At 43.9% G+C, this 20,935-nt stretch overlaps 1 protein-coding gene across 3 annotated transcripts; it reads left to right on the plus strand.

Annotated features, from left to right (window-relative positions):
- The first annotated feature begins 167 nt into the window (after positions 1–167).
- LOC138205522 (centromere-associated protein E-like) lies at positions 168–20,464 on the plus strand. Of its 3 annotated transcripts, XM_069161535.1 has the most exons (38): positions 168–340; positions 516–613; positions 702–791; positions 888–1,006; positions 3,273–3,392; positions 3,640–3,721; positions 3,802–3,869; positions 3,955–4,029; positions 4,130–4,181; positions 4,317–4,404; positions 5,509–5,638; positions 6,096–6,215; positions 6,304–6,456; positions 6,541–6,685; positions 6,766–6,847; positions 7,441–7,804; positions 9,026–9,193; positions 9,403–9,477; positions 9,666–9,734; positions 9,939–10,070; positions 10,569–10,746; positions 12,045–12,190; positions 12,270–12,533; positions 12,894–13,115; positions 13,192–13,284; positions 13,479–13,553; positions 14,882–14,998; positions 15,093–15,287; positions 15,366–15,575; positions 16,123–16,335; positions 16,430–16,633; positions 16,783–16,959; positions 17,065–17,165; positions 17,326–17,423; positions 18,049–18,148; positions 18,920–19,260; positions 19,345–19,383; positions 20,265–20,464. In XM_069161535.1, the coding sequence occupies exons 1-38, from the start codon at positions 285–287 to the stop codon at positions 20,342–20,344; spliced, it is 5,139 nt and encodes a 1,712-aa protein (XP_069017636.1). In that variant the 5' UTR covers positions 168–284; the 3' UTR covers positions 20,345–20,464. The 3 variants fall into 3 exon arrangements, with proteins under 3 accessions (XP_069017636.1, XP_069017637.1, XP_069017638.1); XM_069161536.1 differs by lacking the exon at positions 19,345–19,383; XM_069161537.1 differs by lacking the exon at positions 9,403–9,477.
- The last annotated feature ends 471 nt before the right edge of the window (positions 20,465–20,935 follow it).

The raw sequence follows: 20,935 nt of genomic DNA on the forward strand, positions 1-20,935 counted from the left end.
AACATTTTAATTAATATTTATTTTCAAACGTGCAATCGCAACCTAAACTAAACCTATTCACCCCCTCCACCACCACCACATATAGATCCGTCCACTCGATGACGTTGACCAATCAGATAAATACTAGAATTTCAAACACAGCATCTGCAGTCAGTCGCGAGCCGCCAGTAAAACGAGAGAAAGGCGAAACGAGCTGCTGCACACGGTAGCTTTTAGTTTATCGGTAGTATTTAGGGCTTTGTTTTTGTTTCATTCATATTCACGGTGGACTTACTGGGGGAAGAATGACGGACGAATCGGCTGTCAAAGTATGTATTCGGGTCCGTCCGCTTCTTAAGAGGTGAGTTTTTAATCCTGCAGCCGTTAAGTTTCAAATGAGGAGCTACGACACCTAATGCTACCGAATAATTAACGTAACTAAAATCATGTTAGTTGTCTTTTGTTATTTGAAAAGTTAATAACTTTTAATGATGTCTTGATGTTTCCACTCATCTTGAGCGCGTCTCTCTTCACAGGGAAGAAACTGCAAAGCCTGCCCAGCTGTTTTGGAAAGCTGATGAGAAAGCAATTCATCAGATTGATGCTGGAAACTCCTCAAAGAGTTTCAGTTTTGGTATGCTCTGCAGCGTTCTTGTGTTTTTCAATATTAAATCTAATAGAAATGTGATGTGCATTCAGTTTTCCTGCTCTGTGGTTCACAGATCGAGTGTTCACCGCTGATGAAACGACCAGTCAGCTGTATCAGGACATTGCGAAGCCTCTGGTCGTCTCCACTGTTGAGGGATACAATGGTACGTAATATAAAAAGCATGCTGTGTTGTTTTATTGTTTTATCACTGCAGCTGCACGGGTTTTTATTTTGTTTCGGTTGTGTGTTTGGGTCACAGGAACCATATTCGCTTACGGGCAGACGTCCTCTGGAAAGACCTTCACCATGATGGGGGGTGGACGCATCCCCGGAGTCATTCCTCTGGCTGTGGAAGACGTCTTCCAGAGCATTAAAAATGTAAGAACGGCATCACGTCTTTAAACACAGTACATTCTAGCATGTTTCAATGTTTAGTCCTTTTTTAGTTTTTGTAATTCTCCCTTTATTGTGATTGATTTTTTTTTTTTTTAAACATTCAGCAAACAATTTCCATCTCGTACAATTTTTTTGTAAATTATTATTTACAAACAGTTAGACAACTCGGTTAACAATTTAAATTTGGGTAAACACTTATACATTATTCTCCTTCTAAGCACTTTTTAAACAATCAATTATCTTGCTTCAGGTAAAAGTGTGAAATAAAACAGAGGATGGAACACGAACAGAAAGTGATTATTAAAACCTGTTAACACCTGCAGTGATGAACCAAACGGGTTCTCCATCCTCTATCTTGCAAAGTCCGGTCTTGTTGAAAACATATACAGTGGTGTGAAAAAGTGTTTTCCCCCTTCCTGATTTCCATGTTTTTTTGCATGTCTGTCACACTTAAATGTTTCAGATCATCAAACAAATTTAAATATTAGTCAAAGATAACACAAGTAAACATAAAATGCAGTTTTTAAATGAAGGTTTTTATTATTAAGGGAGAAAAAAAATCCAAGCCCACATGGCCCTGTGTGAAAAAGTGTTTGCCCCCTCCTGTTAAAATATAACTTAACTGTGGTTTGTCACACCTGAGTTCAATTTCTCTAGCCACACCCAGGCCTGATTACTGCCACACCTGTTCTCAATCAAGAAATCACTTAAAGAGGACCTGCCTGACAAAGTGAAGTAGACCAAAAGATCCTCAAAAGCTAGACATCATGCCGAGAGCCAAAGAAATTCAGGAACAAATGAGAAAGAAAGTAATTGAGATCTATCAGTCTGGAAAAGGTTATAAAGCCATTTCTAAAGCTTTGGGACTCCAGAGAACCACAGTGAGAGCCATTATCCACAAATGGAGGAAACACGGAACAGTGGTGAACCTTCCCAGGAGTGGCCGGCCGACCAAAATTACCCCAAGAGCGCAGCGACGACTCATCCGAGAGGTCACAAAAGACCCCATGACAACATCCAAAGAACTGCAGGCCTCACTTGCCTCAGTTAAGGTCAGTGTTCATGACTCCATCATAAGAAAGCGACTGGGCAAAAATGGCCCGCATGGCAGAGTTCCAAGACGAAAACCACTGCTGAGCGAAAAGAACATTAAGGCTCGTCTCATTTTTGCCAGAACACATCTTGATGATCCCCAAGATTTTTGGGAAAATACTCTGTGGACTGATGAGACAAAAGTTGAACTTTTTGGAAGGTGTGTGTCCCATTACATCTGGCGTAAAAGTAACACCGCATTTCAGAAAAAGAACATCATACCAACAGTAAAATATGGTGATGGTAGTGTGATGGTCTGGGGCTGTTTTGCTGCTTCAGGACCTGGAAGACTTGCTGTGATAAATGGAACCATGAATTCTACTGTCTACCAAAAAATCCTGAAGGAGAATGTCCGGCCATCTGTTCGTGACCTCAAGCTGAAGCCAACTTGGGTTCTGCAGCAGGACAATGATCCAAAACACACCAGCAAGTCCACCTCTGAATGGCTGAAAAAACCCAAAATGAAGACTTTGGAGTGGCCTAGTCAAAGTCCTGACCTGAATCCTATTGAGATGCTGCGGCATGACCTTAAAAAGGCGGTTGGTGCTGGAAAACCCTCCAATGTGGCTGAATTACAACAACTCTGCAAAGATGAGTGGGCCAAAATTCCTCCACAGCGCTGTAAAAGACTCATTGGAAGTTGGCAGCAACAGCTGCAATCAAGTGTTTGCTATAAGGGTGGCCCAACCAGTTATTAGGTTTAGGGAGCAAACACTTTTTCACACAGGGCCATGTGGGTTTGGATTTTTTTTTCTCCCTTAATAATAAAAACTGCATTTTGTGTTTACTTGTTATCTTTGACTAATATTTACATTTGTTTGATGATCTGAAACATTTAAGTGTGACAATCATGCAAAAAAATAAGAAATCAGGAAGGGGGCAAACACTTTCTCACACCACAATACATCTTTTTCCCCAAATCCATTGAATTTGTCCCGCTTCCAGTCTATCAGAGAAAGTCAACTTTTCCATTACACATGTTTTGTGTGACATCACTCCTCCACCGTAGGAGCCTCTATCTTTAGACATGTTCTAGTAATAGTTTTCAATTAACATGAACAACAATTAACATGTGTTTATCTCCAGATGTTGTCAGACTTTTATCAGTTGTCCCTCACTGTTTATTTCTAAAGCACTGCTTCTCTTCGACCCCAAGTTTCCAAAGAAGGAGTTCCTTCTCAGGGTGTCTTACATGGAAATCTACAATGAGACTGTGACCGACCTGCTGGTTGACAGCTGGAAGAGAAAACCTCTGGAGGTCCGCGAGACCATCAACGTAAGCGGGTCCTTCACGGTGTTTTCTCAAATCAAGATCCTGTCGAATCCCTTTTCAGGTTCAGTGTGCAACACGTGCAGCTAACTAAAACTCAAACACTGACATGAAAGTATTAGTAATGTTTGTTTTTATTGGCAACCTGATTAAAGTTAACACCCTGAAAATGAAAAGAAGTCTTTGCTCCGTCGTAACATATTTCAAAGTCTGACATGATGATTGTGATTATATGCTGATAATTACTCTGCAGAAAAACATCTACGTGGCTCAGCTGACCGAAGAGCTGATTACTTCCTCTGCACAAGCCCTGGCCTGGATTCGTAAAGGAGAGAGTAAGATCTGAGGTTGAGATCTGATTCTGACACTGTATGCGCTGCAGACTCCATGTAACGAACACCGTGTGCCTCCACAGAGAACCGGCATTACAGCAAGACGAAGATGAACCAGCGCAGCAGCCGCTCACACGCCATCTTCCGCATGGTAAGCAGCGCCGCAGTGTGCGCTCACTAACACCTGGGAGTCGGGTGAAATGTGGATGTTTTTTAATGGTTTAAGTTCTCTTTAGATCCTGGAGAGCCGAGAGAGGAGCGACCCGGCATCGGGTGAAAATGCTGATGGAGCTGTTATTGTGTCTCATCTGGTGAGAAAAGCTCCTTTTTTTTTTTTTTTTTTAAATGTATGGTTTGTCTTCGTTTTAACTTTGTTGTAATCATTATTTGGTCATTTTTAACGTCTCGTAGAATTTGGTTGATCTTGCTGGATCTGAGAGAGCGAGTCAAACCGGAGCTGAAGGTACGGTGGAGTTCAATCCAAACACTGCTGGAGCTTATTGATTGAAACCTCATGACATTCATTATAGACCTGATAACATGTTGGTCCACTGGGTTTACAATAATCCATCTTTTTTCTTTCTTCTTAATGTCGCAGGCGCACGATTCAAAGAAGGTTGTCATATCAACCGCAGCCTGTTAATACTCGGCCAGGTGATGAAGAAACTGACTGATGAGAGCCAGAAGTGAGTAAATAAAGGACATCCAGTGGTGATTCACTGTGTTGACATGACTTAACATTTCTTCTCTGAATTATACTTTTCTTATCCCATTAATTTAACGAGTTCTCGAGCCTGAACCTGCAGAAGTGCAGCATCTAAAAAAGACACTTTAAGACTATTCTCAAACTGTTCAGACCTCTGAGGGTGAGATGGAGGAGGTGACTATTTGCACGTTAAAAAAAAAAAGTCGCTCAGACTTTGTCATTTGTGCAACATCACAAAAAAGGCTTTTTATCACCTCAGAAATATTGTTAAAGTCCAGCCGTTCCTCTCACAGCCAGACACTCGTACATGCTTTTATCTCCAGCAGGCTGGATTACTGTGACACTCTCTTTTCTGGCCGACCTGAGAAAGCAAATAAACAAGCTACAGAAAGGCAGCAGCTCGAGTACTAACTAAGACCTGGTAGAGAGCTCACATCTCGCCGGTCCTTAAGTCTCTCCACTGGCTGCCTGTTAGTTTTAGGATCGATTTTTAAGATGCTTTTATTCGTGTTTAAATCTCTGGTCTTGCACCAGATCACCTGTCAGACATGCTTTTATTTTATGCCTCTCGATCACTCGGATCCTCTGACACCGGCCTTTTAGAGATTCCCAGGGTGAGGACGGAGACATATGGGGAGGCAGCATTTAGTGTGTACAGTCCTCTGGAACAGCCGGCCTGAGCTGAGGGCTTCACCACCTTTGAACACCTTTAAAAGAAGTCTTAATACATACCTTTTTAACTTGGCATTTTCGTAATCTATTATATATTTTATATATAGCTGGAGTATAGTATTTATTTTATACTATTTTTATATTGTCTTCTCTACCATGTCACTTATTTTATATTGCCTCTTTTAGGTTTTTAAGGTCAGCATGTGTCACAAATCAGTGACATGCTGATTGGGACGACCAGAGATTTGACCTGCCTTGAATCTCAGACGGCTTTATTCTGAACTCCAGCTATCAACTTACTGTTAGAGATTTGTCATACATTAAAATTATTCAAAGAAGATTAGATGGATTCAGTGCGTGTTGATTTCTAAACGCCTCACGCTTCCATTCGCTGACGTTTCTTTGTCCTCAGAGGTTACACCAACTACAGAGACAGCAAGCTGACCCGCATCCTGCAGAACTCTCTGGGTGGGAACGCTAAGACGGTGATCATCTGCACCATCACGCCCATCACGCTGGAAGAGACCCTCAGCACTCTGCAGGTCGGTGCCGTATACTCTTATTATTATTATTATTATTATTATAACAATCATAACTACCCTGATATCTAACGCAGTACAATCATCTTATATTTACATTTAAAACCAAGCTGCTTTTAGTTTTAGTAGAAATGTTCTACTTCTTTCTCAGGCAGAACATTTTAATTTCATTATTATTATTATTATTTACTGATATTCAGCGTGATTAATTTTTTACTATCCTGTAAGTCTGACCTCAACTATAACCTAAAAACCTTCATTTTCTACTTCTTTCCAACCTTGGAACACTTATCAAAGTTGACTTATTTCCAGACTGGAACCACCTTATTTTAACATTTCTTGTCAAGTAAAATCAACACATGATTTTAATAATATTTTTCTGATCTTTTTAAATTCAGTGTTTTTTTTTCTTGTATTTTGACCAAGATGATGATGATTTACAACATATTTGTTTTCTCAGTTTGCCAGCACTGCAAAGAAAATGAAGAATGACCCCCATGTGACGGAGGTGTCAGATGACGGCGCTCTGCTCAAAAGATATCGCAATGAGATCGTGGACCTGAAGCGCCGACTTCAAGAGGTACCCACACCCCCCCACTGGACCCATCTCTGAGAGGTTCACCACGGGACACCTTCCTACACTCTGACCCGTCTGCCGTGTCCTTCAGGTGTCTGGAGTCACTCATGCCACGGCCACGGAGAAGGACTTTCTGTCCCTGCTCCTCCAGGAGAAGGACCAGCTCCAGAGAGAGCAGCAGGACCGGATCAGGAACCTGACCAAGCTGCTGGTCACCAGCTCCAACCTGGTCCTGGTCCAGAAGGTAACCGTGACTGGGAGGGAAGCTGGAGGTACAGTACAGCTCTATGTTTTCTCAGTAATAATGAAAGCCCGGTTGTGTTATCAGATGCCTAAACGGCGGGTCACATGGGGAGGGAAGATGCTGCGACTGGCCCATCCCTCTGCCTGTGACGACGGGTCATCGGACGTCAGCTTTGCAGAACCTTTCAGTCGGAAGAGGAAGGCAGACTGTCTGACGGAGCTGGGAGAAGGTGAACACGTTCACACACGTGTAAACTGCACAGCAGCACTGTGTGAGATGTGGTCATTAATGCGTGTTGTGGTTGAACAGAGGACGAGGACTTTGACTCTCACTGGGGAATCCCCGATGAGCCGTCTGTGGACATGGAGACGAGTCAGAGCTCTGGAGACCGGTCAGTGAAGAGTTCTGGTCGCTGGCACTGAATTAATAAACAGGAGAGAATGTGTGACAGTTATCTTACTATTCAGAGTGTGTTCATGTCATTTAAACACCTGCACCAGCTCTCCTTCTTTCACTGAGTAGGATCCAACTTCTTCCTGCAGTCTGCACATGCTGAAAGTGAGAGGAACATCTCTAATTATAAAATATTTGTATTTTTCTTCAAGGTTTTGGTTATGTTTATTTTATATCTGCAAAGTAATGAAAAAAATTAGACCCAAATATGTTATGAATTTAATAACAAGGGGTGGATGTATAAAATAAATGCTACCAGAGGGACTAAAAGAGGAAGAATTGAAGTGAAGTAAGATTTTGGACACATTGGTTGCAAACCTGCTCCTAAACTGTGCCCCCTCACCTCCTCGTGAAGCCCCCCCTCTTCCTGAACTGCTAAATGCGGCATTAATTCATGTCATTGCCATGTGTGATGGTGTGTATAATCTCTACTGTATATTTATACTGTATAGTCCATCTTGAACCCTGAAGCTGCTGTACGTGAACGGTACGTCACCTGTACGTTTCCTCTATTTTATTTATTTTTTCCAGCCCCAAAGACTTTGTGTCTCCCAACCAGCTGCAAGAGATTTCAGGGAAGGTGTCCAACCTGGAGGTGCAGCTGGAGATGGAGAGTCAACAGAAGGAGGAGGCCATGACCAAGATAGAGGCGTTAGACGGCCAGGTGGCCGAGCTGCATCTGCAGCTGGAGATGGAGGAGCAGCAGAAACAGGAGGCCGAGGAGATGATGCAGACTACAGAACAGAGGGCTGCAGAGCTGCAGCTTCAGCTGCAGACTGAAACCCAGCAGAGGCTGGAGGCCGTGGAGAAGGTAGAGATGTTGGAGTTCAGACTGACAGACCTGGAGAGACGGCTGGAGGACCACCGCACCACCCAGACTGAGAGCGATCAGCAGGTACGCTGGGTTTCATACCACACTCTCAACCTGCTCTTTGTTTATTCTTCTGTGCTGCGTCAGCTGCTTTCAAAACTGACGTCAGCGATTACTCTGTTATACTGTGTCACTTATCTCTATATTATGGTTTTAAAGAATAATGCAGGCATTTTTTTTCTAATTGTAAATACATTCATTAAAATACAACTGAAGTTCCCCATTCAAAAGTCTGTTCTGGTCAATTTTACTTGACCTTCACTGAACAGAACGACGTGTTCAGATTTGAATACTAAAATGTTTTTTTTTTCCCCAATTCTCCAATACTCTGAATTGACCTTAAGTCTGAGTTTAAGTTGTTCCTGCAAGGGGGATTCGTGACATCACGATTAGTTCGTAAGCCGATCCCAAATTTACACAATTTTGATGAAGAATCTTAAAGCCTGCATTGTGCATATGTTAAGAATAAAATGTCAGCGATTAGGATTTTTTTTTTTTCTCAACTGTTGAAAAGAAACACATTTGAAACAAGATTTTGCATGGACCATCCAGCTGTGTGAATCTTTGACTTCAGAGAAGGTGAGGCTGAGTATAATCCTCCTGTTTACCAGTCAAGGTGTGAATCCACCGCAGAACATTGTTCATCTGAATGCCGTCAGATCAGTTCATTAAATGTGGGGCAGTTTAAAAACTACATCTGTAAAAGTCTGTTTTATTTAATCTGGGATTAAAGGACAAAAAGGCAAAACCAACCATTTCATATACGTGTTGCACAACACACAGCATAGACGCTAATGTTCAGATTATTAATACGTTATAATATCATTGCACTTTTCATTTCATAGCACCCGACACTTTTTTCTATTTATCCCAAACTGTATTTATTTATTTATTTTTATTAGTTTTTTTGGTGTATATAGTCTCTGTGTGTGTGTGTGTATTCTAAAATAATTATTTTTTTAATCTATCTTACTACTTATGTCTTATACGTATTTGTAACTTTTTCATATTGTGCGCACTTTTTGGTTTTCTTTGCCGATGTGGTGACCGAATTTCCCCACTTTGGGATTAATAAAATCTAAAACAGTCGAGGCAGTTTCTGGTTGTTCTGCAGCATCGGAAGGAAAACCATTCATTCAGTCTGCTGGAGATGAGAAAAGAACATTTTCACCATTCATTTCCAATGGGACTGTTTCACCTGATAGATCGATCTCTGTCTCTCTCTCTCTCTCTGAGAGTGTGTAGGACTCGTTGGTGGCAGAGCGCGACTACCTGAAGCAGGAGCTGGGGATGTTCATCGAACAGATGAACAGTCTCGAAAAAGAGAACGCTGCTCTGTCTCAGGACCTGGAGGAGAAGAGGGAGCTGGAGGAGTTCGAGACTCTGGAGGAGGAGTTCAGGAAGGAGCACGAGGTGAACCTCCTGATTTCCACCCACTCTCACTGCTCTACTGTTACATGCAGTGGGGTTGTCTGTCTTTTCTTAGTTCATTTTTTTTTTTTTTCTTTCAGTGGGAATAGTTTTCCATTAATAAATATTGTCTTCTCCAGTGTTTTAAAACAAATTCTCTTATTTATTTATTTATGTACGTAGTGTTAATTTTGTTCGTGTAATCTTTTCAGAACGAGATGCAACATGAAGTTAGTTCCCTGAAGGCGGCTGTTGAATCCTCTGAACTCCAGTGTCTGGAGCTGAAGGTGAGATGATGCACTGAGGAGGAGTCACACCTGAGATTATTAATCTGGAGAGGAGTTTAACTTTAGTTACCAAACTATTACTACTCGGTGTATGACTCTCACATGTTTGTGTTTAAACTAAGCCCTCATAAATGTCGTAGTTTTGATTAACTTTTGTATTGTGTTCCCTTTTTTTTTTTTTTTTAAAGAACAAACTAGAAAGTGTGTCCGAACAGCTGAAGACGAAAACTGAGTTTGCAGAGGAGCTTCAGAGTATGGTATGTTTGTCTCTTGTTTTGATCATAAAGGTGGAGCATGAAGCAGACGTCCAGACAGATGTTAGTACAGTTAGGTTGTGTGTAGTAATAACCTGAAGTACCAGATGATTGACAGCAGCGAGGCTGCAGTTTCTGGAGCGATTGACACAGACTGGTCACTGACCACAGCTCATTCAGTAACCGTGTCCTGTTCCCTCCCTGCAGAGCGGGAAGGACCTGGTGCAGGAGGTGGCGACGCTCAGGCGCTCTCTGGATGATGCAGAGGGTCTCAGTAGAGACACCAAGAAGGAGTGGGCGGTCCTCCGCAGCCAGAACATGGCTCTGGAGGAGGTCAATGTAAGTCTCCATGAATCTGCCTCTACGTGGACATCACAGCTCCGCCCCAAATACTTTACAACTGCACCAAGTTACAAAAAAAAAAAAAAAAAAAAAAAAATGGACAGATCCAATATGTATGAAGCAGCAGTTGTTAGCTACATACAAGTATTAAAAGCACGGACAAACAACATCGCCACCATCTGGTGGTACACCGGAAAGCTGTTTACCAAGTGCCATTCAATATACAAGTGAAGAGGAACAATAGTTAGTCCTCAGCAAGTATTGAATAATATTTTGCTCAAAGAGAGGAGCTCAGTATGATGGGAGCTCCCCCAGCTGGCTACACTTATAGCAGCATGACTGAGTGATGGTTCAGGGTCACCTGACAGCGAGGCTGGTTCACTGGGAGGTCTCCTGTTGGTAACCGTCTCTGTGCTGATTGTCCGGATGTGTTTTAATATCTTTGTTGCATCCGTAACTGTATCTTATGTTACCCATTGTGACGCTGTCCTCCAGGGGAGCCTGACCGCAGACCACCAGCAGATGGAGACGGAGGTGACCAGCCTGCGATTTACGCTGGACGCGGAGAAGTCACGCTACAGACAGATGCAGAGCGACCTCCAGAAAGAGCTGAATGTTGCTTTTGACGAGAACACCAAGCTCACCTCTCTGCTGGACGGCAAAGTCCCCAAAGGTAAGTTCAGACTCGGGTGTTTATAGAATACATACCGGGTTCATGCACAGTCTTTAAGGTGTGGAAAATGCTTAATTTCCAAGTGTTGAACCCACACAGCCACTCATGGAAATCAAAAACCTTTTAAGGTTGATCAACCTTTTAATATGTGACATTAAACGATCCAGTCATCACATTTGTTAGTCGTCTCTCATGAGACGCAGAGTGGACAGAAGCATGATGGACAGACGGGAGCGCTGAAATGAAGCAAAGCGTTTTTCCCTTCAGCTCAGCGTCGTCAGGGCGACCTTCAGCTCTCAGACCGCGTGTGCGACCTCTGACCTTTTGATTCTGACTTTGACAGTTTCCTGGAGGTCTGCTGAAGCTCAGCCAGACTGATCCTGTCCGAACCTTAAACACACACACACGGCTCGGAGCTGATAGACGTGTGTCTGTATGTTACTCATCTGCTGTGGGGAACCAAACAATACTAGAAAGCAGATAAATGAGTGAATGAAATGGGTGCTGCAGGTTTTCAGTGTTTCAGGAAGTTTATATGCAAGATATATATGTTATATATTTATGTTTCAGTCAGCGGTTACTGAACGGACAGACGATGCATTTGTGTGCATTCACGATCAATGTTTGAACACTCGTTTTTTTCAGTTAGAGATTAAAGTTATAAACAGACTCAGACAAAGAGAAATTTAAAATGAGAAAAGTGTCTACCAGTGGCCCCACAGCTTTAACATACAGCATTAATGCAGCAGAAAAGACACTGTGTGTGTGTGTTGAACTGTGTGTGTGTGTGTGAAGTCCAGACTGTTAGTACGACTAATGAAATCTAAAGAAACACCCTCCACTCAGCTGTAATAAACTGTATTCTTTATGTATTCTCGTGGGCGTATCACACAAGAGAGGCGTAGTGGTACGTTAACAGTAAACAGTGCAGTGCAGACTGGATATCCGTCATCAAGGACCACCTCGTATTCATATTTATAATATCTAAAGTTGATTTTAATGTGTGTGTGATGCTCCTGCTGTCTGAGATGAGAGGAGAATCTCTGCTGGTTATTTTTTTTTCTTTTCAATACCGATAATAAGCACTGATACGTGTAGTGATAACCATCATTTTTCAGACCTTCATGTGATCCTGCTGCAGCCCTACTGGGTGGTCAGTTGATCCCCGACTCTGCATGTTCATATCATAATTATAACTGCTAATTTACAATGGAAACTCTGAATGTAAGTCGTGTTTTAAGAGCATACATTGAGCCTTTAACACCAGATGGGAGTTGTAAGATGTCGTGTGTCTCCAGATGTGATGGACAGCGTGGAGCTGGAGAGGAAGGTCGCCGTCCTGAATAAAGAGCTGACGGCGTCTCGTGAAGCAGCGAAAGTCCTGAGAGCTCAGCTGGCTTCATTTCAGACGCTCCCAAATACGGTGGACAGCTTGACCAAGCAGGTAAGTCCTCCAGACTCCCTCTGAGCAGGAAGCACTAAATATTTCACCGGTCATGTGATGTCACTCTGTGCTGTCTCAGGTGTGTGAGCTGAATGAGGAGCTGGGTGCCGTCCAGACTCAGAGGGACAATCTGCTGTGCGTCCATGAGGATGAGGCTCAGCAGCTCAGAGACTCCCTGCAGACGTCTCAGCAGGAGCTGAGCGCTGCCGCTCTGAGGGAGACGGAGCTGAGTCAGCACTGTGCTGATGTCACGCAGCAGCTGGAGTCACTGCGCTCAGACCTGCAGCGACTAGATGCCGAGAGGAGTCGGCTCACGGCTCCTGGAGAGGAGAGAGGCCCGGAGGTAAACGTCAAATGTGTCTCCAGATGGAAGCGTTACTGTTCAGTACTGCTGTCAACTCAGGCATTACTGACTGCATGACAAAATGTGAGCAGCTGTGTTAGGAAACATCTGGTGTTGTAGGACTCAGAGCTCTGCTGAGCGAGACGATCCACTGCTCACAAAAACACATGGAACTCGGGAACTGATGACGATCGAGTAATGAAATTGGTACCAGTTACTCATCAGGGTTTTATCCTCCTGCTGCTATGTGCATGGCGCACAACACCATGACGTGCACAAATGAGCAGCAGTCTGTGATCTTATTGATTTACCCTCGTATGTATTGGGGTTGTGTAAATAAAACCTGATATTTACTCTCAGATTCGGACTCTGACCGAGGAGCTGGAGAGAGCGAGAGCCGAGAGAGACGACCTGCTGTCTGAGAGGACGGTGGACACGCAGGCATCCTCAGAGGAGACGGAGATGCTGCAGAGCAGACTGATGTCTCTCAGTGAGGAGAGAGATAAGCTGCAGGAGACAGTGGAGGGACTGAGACAGGAGAAGCAGCAGCTCAGAGCGGAGCTGGAGGACAGGATGGAGGCGGTAAATAATGTGGAGTGATGAGTAGAGTAACTGAAAGAATACTGCCGTGATAACTTCTGCTCTCCTCCAACTACAGATCTCAGCCGTCCAGGACAAGTTGAGCTGTCAGGAAGAGCTGAACCTGCAGCAGCGGTCCGAGGGGGGAGAACGAGAGGCCGAGCTGCAGGAAGTACATCCTGCTCATTTACTGCACATTTAAATAGTTCATCTTAGCTGCTGCTTTGGACTTCTGTTTTTAAATATAAAGCTCCATCTGGCAGCCTGTAGACTTTTCTCAGTCCAGCTCTTCAAAATGTCCCCATTAACTTCCCTGTTATCTGCTGACTGCCAACACTGACCGGTTGTCTATGTGTTTGCGTTCAGCTGCTGCAGGAGCAGCTGAAGAGTCACGGAGAGGAACGAGCTCAGGCTGCAGCCGAAGCAGAGGCAGCTCAGAGGGTTTGTCCACAGTCCTCCTTTTACGAGTTCTCTGTTTGTTCCTGCTCCTTTAGAAACTATTTAATCATCAGGACCTGAGTAAACTTTAAATCCACTGTGTGGAGCAGTTCAGATTTTAAGTCCCTCAGTTTTTCTTTCAGTTTTGGCAACTTACGCAGTCAAATTCACATTTTTCCAAAGGTTTTCAACAATTCAACTAAATAAAAGTCAGGAAAACGGAAAACAAAATTTCTCTCCACCTTAAATATTTGCAGTTACAGAAGAATTAATCACAACAATGCAAATGTAAAACAACAAAAAACCCAAATAGAAACCAAAACAGAGCAGAACGAAAGACAAAAAGAGGAAAATTACAGTCAGTCTTTTACAAGTCCTTTTTAATATGTTTTGTCTTCATGGTGTTGAAGAGAGTCGTTCCAGGTTCAGTACCAGGAGTGAGTTGGTCCGCTGATCTGCTCTCAGTCTGGTCAGAAATGTGATCGCAGCTGCTTTAAGGTGGAAGGAGCGTCACAACCACAGACTGTATATAAAAGTGTTCTCAGCTTCAGGTCTGGAAAAATGGTTCCGATACAGAAGTGCCTTAAGCTGCAATACCACCGAGTGCCACTAGAGGTCGGTTCCAAAAAGCCTCCGGCTCCATAGACTCCCATTCAACTTCGCTCATCAAATCCAAAGTGAATAAAAGGTGTCCATCAGTTATCTCGGTGTTGTTAGCTAAAGTCACTCCTTCTTATTAGTTTTCTGGAGGTCCATCTGAAAATAATCCCTCATTCATTAGAAAAGAAGATTCAAAAAGACCTGTTTTTGGGGGTGTGTGTTTGATTGACAGGCCTGTGGTGCAGTCAGGTTACAGCTATCGGTGGGCGGGATGTCGTATTGTCAGCTTTTCAATTAGATCATTCAGATCCACCACTGGCTCCTCCCCCAGCTCGTCCAAATATGGTCACTTCCTGCTCCAAACCGCTCCGGACTAGCAAAATGGTGACGGACAGAATCTGAACTGGAGGCTTCATAACGTTCACAAACCAACAGGTGACGTCACTGATGGTTGATGGTTACCACGGACACGATGTTGAGACACGGGATGAGCTGCTTTAACATGTTCTCGAGGCTCAAAATACATTCACAAACATTTGTTAGATTAAAGAACTTTAATTTAATTACCATCCTGTCACAAATGGATGGCAGGAAGATAAACTGTCGAAATATTATTGAGGATAAAACACAGGTGGAGCTTCTGCAACCAGACAGACAGACATTGGTTTAGATGTGGAGTCAGAGGCCTACAGGACTGAATCATCTGGTTGTACTTTTGTTTTTCCTTTCAGTCTCTCCGTGACGCGAACACAACCATCTCAGCCCTCCGAGAGCAGCTGAGCAGCTCCGAGCAGAACGTCGGTGAGACGACGTCGTCGCGGCTGCAGGAGTCCGCTCGGCAGCTTCAGGTTACATCACCGAGGAGTTGTTTATATTTATCAGTGACTGAAAGAGAAGCAGTAGATCTCATTCTGAGTCTAAAGCCGGTGAATGTGATGGTAGGAGTTGCTGGGGGTGTTCCAGCACCTCATCGACACGTGCGCCAAGTACAACTTCACAGCGCTGGACGAGGGGCTCACACAGGACTATCGCCTGAAGGACACTCAGCTCTCCTCCCTGACTAAACCCACCAAGGCTGCCTATGACGCTGTCTGTCAGCTGGAGCAGGCCGCCCTTCAGAGTTTCACACAGATCGAGGTAACATATCAGTTTCTTTCATTTGAACTTTGGTTAATACTTTGCCTCTGATTGACAGTAACCCTGCTGCCTCCACAGGAGCAGCTGCACGTGCGAGCTCAGGGCATCAGCAGCCTGTTTGAGCAGCTGGTGCAGAAGGACCTGGATGTGTTCGAGGAGAGGAGGCTGCAGGACTTACTGCAGAGCCGAGCGCCGGCCGCCAGCCACTCCGTCACCGACCACAACCTCCACTCGGTGTGGGAGCAGCGGCTGACGGAGCTGCTGGACCGGAGGCTGCTCTACCTACAGGTACGCAGGTGTCCCACTGTAAACACAAAGACGGGAAAAGAACCTACCAGCATCACAACGGCCCGTTTAATGAGCTTTTTACAAGCTCTCCTGAAAGTGTTTTTTTATTATTGATAATATTAGGTCTTACATACGCCCTCAGGCGTAATGTAGAAAACAGGCCCTGAAGGAAGCGTACAAGCTTTTTTTTTTTTCTCTCGCCATTTTCAGTTTTTGTGCACACGTAAGCTTTAAATATGGATCCTACACACTGTTTGATGAATGAGGCCTCAGATCTGTGTGTGTTTGAGCACGTCTCATATTGTCAGAAAGATTTTTAACTTCTTCCATTTAAAAAAAAAAAAAGTATGTTTCCAAGAAAAACAATGAGACCCGCTAACGTTAACCGCTGATCCTGACCCAACAGCCAGGCTGGACTAATGTCAGCATTACTCACACACGCACCTCAGTCAGGGTTAAAATAACACCACCTGTCCTCATGGACCTTCACGAAGAGCAGCTCCACAACTATGACTGAATAATAACCAGCTGACTGATTCATTTGTAGAAAATGGACATCATCTCCAAGAGGCTGCGGACCCACCAGGGTTCCTTCATCCTCGAGCTGAGGGCGGAGGTCAAAGACAGAGAGAAGCTGAAGGAGCAGATGCAGACGCTCATCGGCAACCAGCCAATCGGCTGCAGCCAGCTGGACAGCCTCCTGAGACAGGAAGTGAACCGCAGGTTGACCACGGCACGAGGCAAGATGAGGCCTCTGCAGGTAGCTTTTAAACTCCCTTCTCTGTTTCGTGTGCGTCTGCAAAGCCCCATCTGAAGGAGAAACTGAGGCTTTTCTCTCCACCGTCCTCCTGCAGGCCATCGTGGAGGAAGAAGACGGCTTGTTTGAGGAGCTGAAGCAGCTGCAGGATCAGGTGGATTCTCAGCTGAGGGAGGCGAAGACCAAGAGTTGGACTCTGTTGCAGGCGCTGGAGGGAGCTCCTCTACAGACCGAGCTCTCCCTGCTGAAGGACAACCAGCAGCTTGCTCTGCAGCTGCAGCACTCCCAACACACAGCCAGGGTACGTTTCACGTTCATCTCTCTCGCACAAAAAGCTCTCCAACACATGCACGACACAGGCGTTAGGGAGGTCAGGAGGTGTTCAGACTGGAGGATACAGCAGCTGCTCCTGGCATCACATGCTGACTGATATATTTCTGTGGTTTTCAGGCTCTGCACGTTCAGAACGAGCAGCTGGAGGAGGCGCAGGTCAAAGCCAGCAGCAGGATATCCAGCCACAAACAGGCCACCCAGCTGCTGCAGACTGAGCTGCAGGACAGCCGTGCTCTGCTGGAGGACCAGGAGAACACCATCCAGACCCTGAGGAGCAGGCTGAGGGAGTTGGAGGTGAGTGCGGGTCTCCTCGCACACCGTCTCATGTCTCTGAGGTTGTTTTAAGAGGTTTCCATCCACCCAGCAGCTTTAATGATCAAATGTCTCTCCATGCTTCAGAGAAAAGAGCCACCGAGTGCAGCCGAGCTGGAAAAGCTTCAGAGCAAACTTTTCAAACTGGAGGTGACGCTCAGCTCGGCTTTGGACCAACACCAGCAGGAGTAAGACATCTTTACATTCATTCTTCAAACGTGTGTGATCATATTGGAGGCAGCTGATGGTGACGAGGCCGCTTCAGTTGGGTTTTATAACCTGGTATTCCTACAAATAAAAACCATGGGGGGAGCATTTGATCCGCTGACCAGAGTTGTGTCCCTCCAGGGTCCAAACAATGACCACCCTGCTGAGTGCGAAGGAGGCCTCTCTAAGGAAGCTGAAGGAGACTCTGAGGAAATCTCAGCAGCAAGGAGACGAGTCGTGTAAGTCTTCTTTATCTCTTGAAAGCATCTGTGTCAGGTGGTAACTCATAGAAACTGAAAACACCTGTCTCCATTTATACAACGGTAGCTCCGCCCCAGAGATCTGATTGGTCAACCGAACATTAGGAACAAATCATCATGGCATCACACCCTGCTCATCACTGGAAAACATCACTCCACCTTCTCAATGGGAAAATATTTAATTAGAATAGAATTTCATATATGAAATATTATAGTATTTATTTATTTACATATATATAGATATAATAATTCTATTAAATGACCCATTTGGTGAAGTCAGGTCTTTTTTGGTCGCTCCGAGCACCCGTACCGTAACACCACGGATAGTCACGCACTTACAATCCTAGCGGTGGCTAGCCGGACCGGTTTGGTTTGAACACATGACACACTGCTAAAATGTTAAAAACACACAAGTCCATGGATATCTTAGTTCATCAGATATCTTTGTTCAGCCGAATGTATGTAAACGTCATTTAAACTGAGTCAGTCAGATCCAGATGTTGGTCTTCATCACTTCCTGCTGCTTTAACTTGTGTTTGTCCCCCACTGGGAGAGGAAGATGTCCCGGAGGACAGCAGCACTGATAAGGTTGTGTCTCCTTCAGTCCTGCAGGGGAAGGATCTCCACACCAGACTGACCCACCCCAGAGGTCTGGTGATGAAGAGCAGCGTGATGCTGGAGATGGAGGTCACTGAGCTGGAGAGGTAACATCCACAGTCTGACCTCCATTGAAACACACACACACTGGGTCTCATTCACTAACTGTGCGTACCAACAATTAAAGCACAAATCTGGGATTCATCAATATTTTCTCTCCTGGATTAGTTCGTACTCTGTGAACAGATTTAGAACAACATCAGACCATCTGTACGAACAGATGATGACTGGCTGCTGTCTCAGAGAATGTAAACACAACGTTTAGCATATTAAAACTATTAATTAAAAAGGGATTTAATTAACGACAATATTGAACACTGTAAATTTATGAATGTATTAAATAGGCTCGCCATTAAGTTTACGCCCTTCAATCCTCATTAATAATTGTCATAATTAAAATATTCACAGATAATTGCAGATACCACATTAATTATGAAATAAATTAACACATTTCTCAGACATGTTCCACTTTTCTGTGGATGTCCAATAATTTTTTTCCTTCTTATTCTTCTGGTCTATGATGCGGGTTTTTTCGCCAACTTTAACATTAATTTTTTTTTTTTTTTTAACCATAGTTACTTCTGAGGAAACACTTTTTAAAAATGTCCTTCTTCTTCCACCTCAGACATTATTGTTTTAATTTCCGCTTTTATGTAATTTTTCATTTTTTGGTGCCGTTTCTGGTGCCAGTTCCAGACAAACAGGTGTCCTTATATGGAGAAACGGGGGCGTAGCCATATGCTAATTGAAAGAGCGTGGACAGTTGACATGCTGCTCCCTGTTGTCCTGCTCTGACCTCTGACCCCATCTCTCATCAGCCTGATTTCCAGTCAGCGTGCAGAGATCAGCAAGTGGAAGAACAGAGCCATCAAGCTGAACATGAGTAAAGCTGAGGTGAAGCTGTCGCCCCCTCGCACCCCCACCAAGAGGGGCCTCCCCATGGCCTCCACCTCCTTCAACCTGCTCAGCTCCCCCAAGAAGAGTCTGCTCACCCCCAAGAAGATGCTGGAGCCCTGCGGGAAGCTGCTAGACTCCCCCAAGCTGTCGCTGCTCAACTCCCCCAAAAGCGGGTTCTTTGATGGGGACGGAGCCTCCGAGGTGCTGTCTAGAACCTGTCCCAAGCAGTTCTTCGATAACTCCAGCCTCGGAACCATCCCAGGTAAACTGCACCTGCAGCTCACCTGCACCGTACTTACATGAACCGTCTGAACACCGTAAACACATGAGCTGTTTGTTTTACCAGAAGTCTCCTACGTTCCTGACTCACCTGGAGCAGAGAAGGGTAACAGCGCGGGGTGGGGGTGGGCTCAACCCCTGAGGGTTTCCTAACACTAGCATGGGGTGATGTGCTTCTTCCTCACCTGTTGAATCTACCTGTCTTTAATCCACCCGAGCGGTTCTTCTTCTTGTCTTTTGGTCTGTTTGTGTTTGAAACAACAGAAACAGTAAAATGGAAACTCACCTGCAGCTGGGAGATAAAAATCTGTCATTTAAAGTGTGGGGATTTTGACTTTATGATGTTTAAACTGATTCCTGAATAATATTTACACTAAAGTGGTGTGATAAATATATCCTGGTGTTTAATGTCACACTGATTTATTAAAGGTTTAACTTTTTACTAACAGGAAGCTGCATCAACATGAAGACGCATGGTCCTTCAGAATAAAAGCACTAGTGCCTCCTCTTTAACTCTTTTCTTTATAACCACACTTGACTAACTTTATTATAACAGTAATAAATGTAACTAACAGGTAGAAGACTTGTGTGTCTCCCTGTGACCTCCTGACCTTTTAAGTGGTATTTTGTGTGCATTATTTCTGGAAATATGACTCAATATACAGAGTCTCCAGAGGAATGAACTTTTGTATTTTTCCATTGTAATACTCATAAAATATTTTAAAAAAATCCTAATAGATTTCCAACCAACACTTGAGTATCATGATAGTATGAAATTTAGGAGATGAGCATTTCTTCCCCCTCTATCATATCATAAGTCAACACAGATCTGAAGCAGGAACCCAGCAGCCTCCATGAAGGTTTGAACTTTCTCCTGAAACTTGGAGGAGCTGTTGAACCGAACTGTGTGTGTGTAGACATGTTTCTAAAGCTGAATCTATGTTACGACATGAACATGTTACTTGAGTTTCCATTTGTATGTTGCAGATGGAGCAGCGGGGGTCGACAGGAAGGAGCGGCCGTGGCCTCAGTCTCCAACGGAAGAGGAAATGTGTAAATCACAGTGATATGTTCCACATGTGCAATATTTAAATTGTTTTTTGTTTCTAGCTTCTTTTTTTTTTCTATCTGATATGTTTCTTCTTTTGTTCTTCCTGATTTTAGATATTAAAGGTTTATTGCAATTATTGAGTTGTGGGTTTCATTCATCTTTCAGTCCACTGAATCCAGATGTATGGCTCCTCTTCAGGTACCACATCAGTACTTCAGGATATGGTGTTTAAGAATATGTCACACAAATAAATGTTCATGTAACCCATAATTATTAATAAAGAATGCTGTTGTTTCTGTCAGAGTATAAACTCTACATGGGTTGAAGAAGAGTATTTGTAAAGGATGTGTGTCAAACACAGGTAGAGCACCTTTCTTCAGGTCGCTGACTCGGACATCTGTTTTCTGTGACTCTATGAACAGACAGCGTTGATTTAAACTGTCAGTGACTTTAAATATCTCACTGTAACTGCAGCTGATGTTTTGAGGCATGAGTACAAACACAGCGGGTTATTTTAACCTACAAACAGGGGGAAAAAAAACACACAAAAAAATACTTCCTGTTAGGATTTTCAAACCTAAACAAAAACTCTGAAGCTTTTGCATTG

Source organism: Embiotoca jacksoni, unplaced genomic scaffold, assembly GCF_022577435.1.
Source record: "Embiotoca jacksoni isolate LCO1_2020_lvr unplaced genomic scaffold, fEmbJac1.0.p SCAF_29, whole genome shotgun sequence".
In the NCBI taxonomy this organism is placed as follows: domain Eukaryota; kingdom Metazoa; phylum Chordata; class Actinopteri; family Embiotocidae; genus Embiotoca; species Embiotoca jacksoni.

Coding starts and splice junctions, on each gene's coding strand:
- LOC138205522 (XM_069161535.1), top strand. CDS start 285: ATGACGGACGAATCGGCTGTCAAAGTATGTATTCGGGTCCGTCCGCTT. Junction 14,999..15,092: donor AGTCCGCTCGGCAGCTTCAG/GTTACATCACCG, acceptor ATGTGATGGTAG/GAGTTGCTGGGGGTGTTCCA. Junction 15,576..16,122: donor GGAGGCTGCTCTACCTACAG/GTACGCAGGTGT, acceptor ATTCATTTGTAG/AAAATGGACATCATCTCCAA.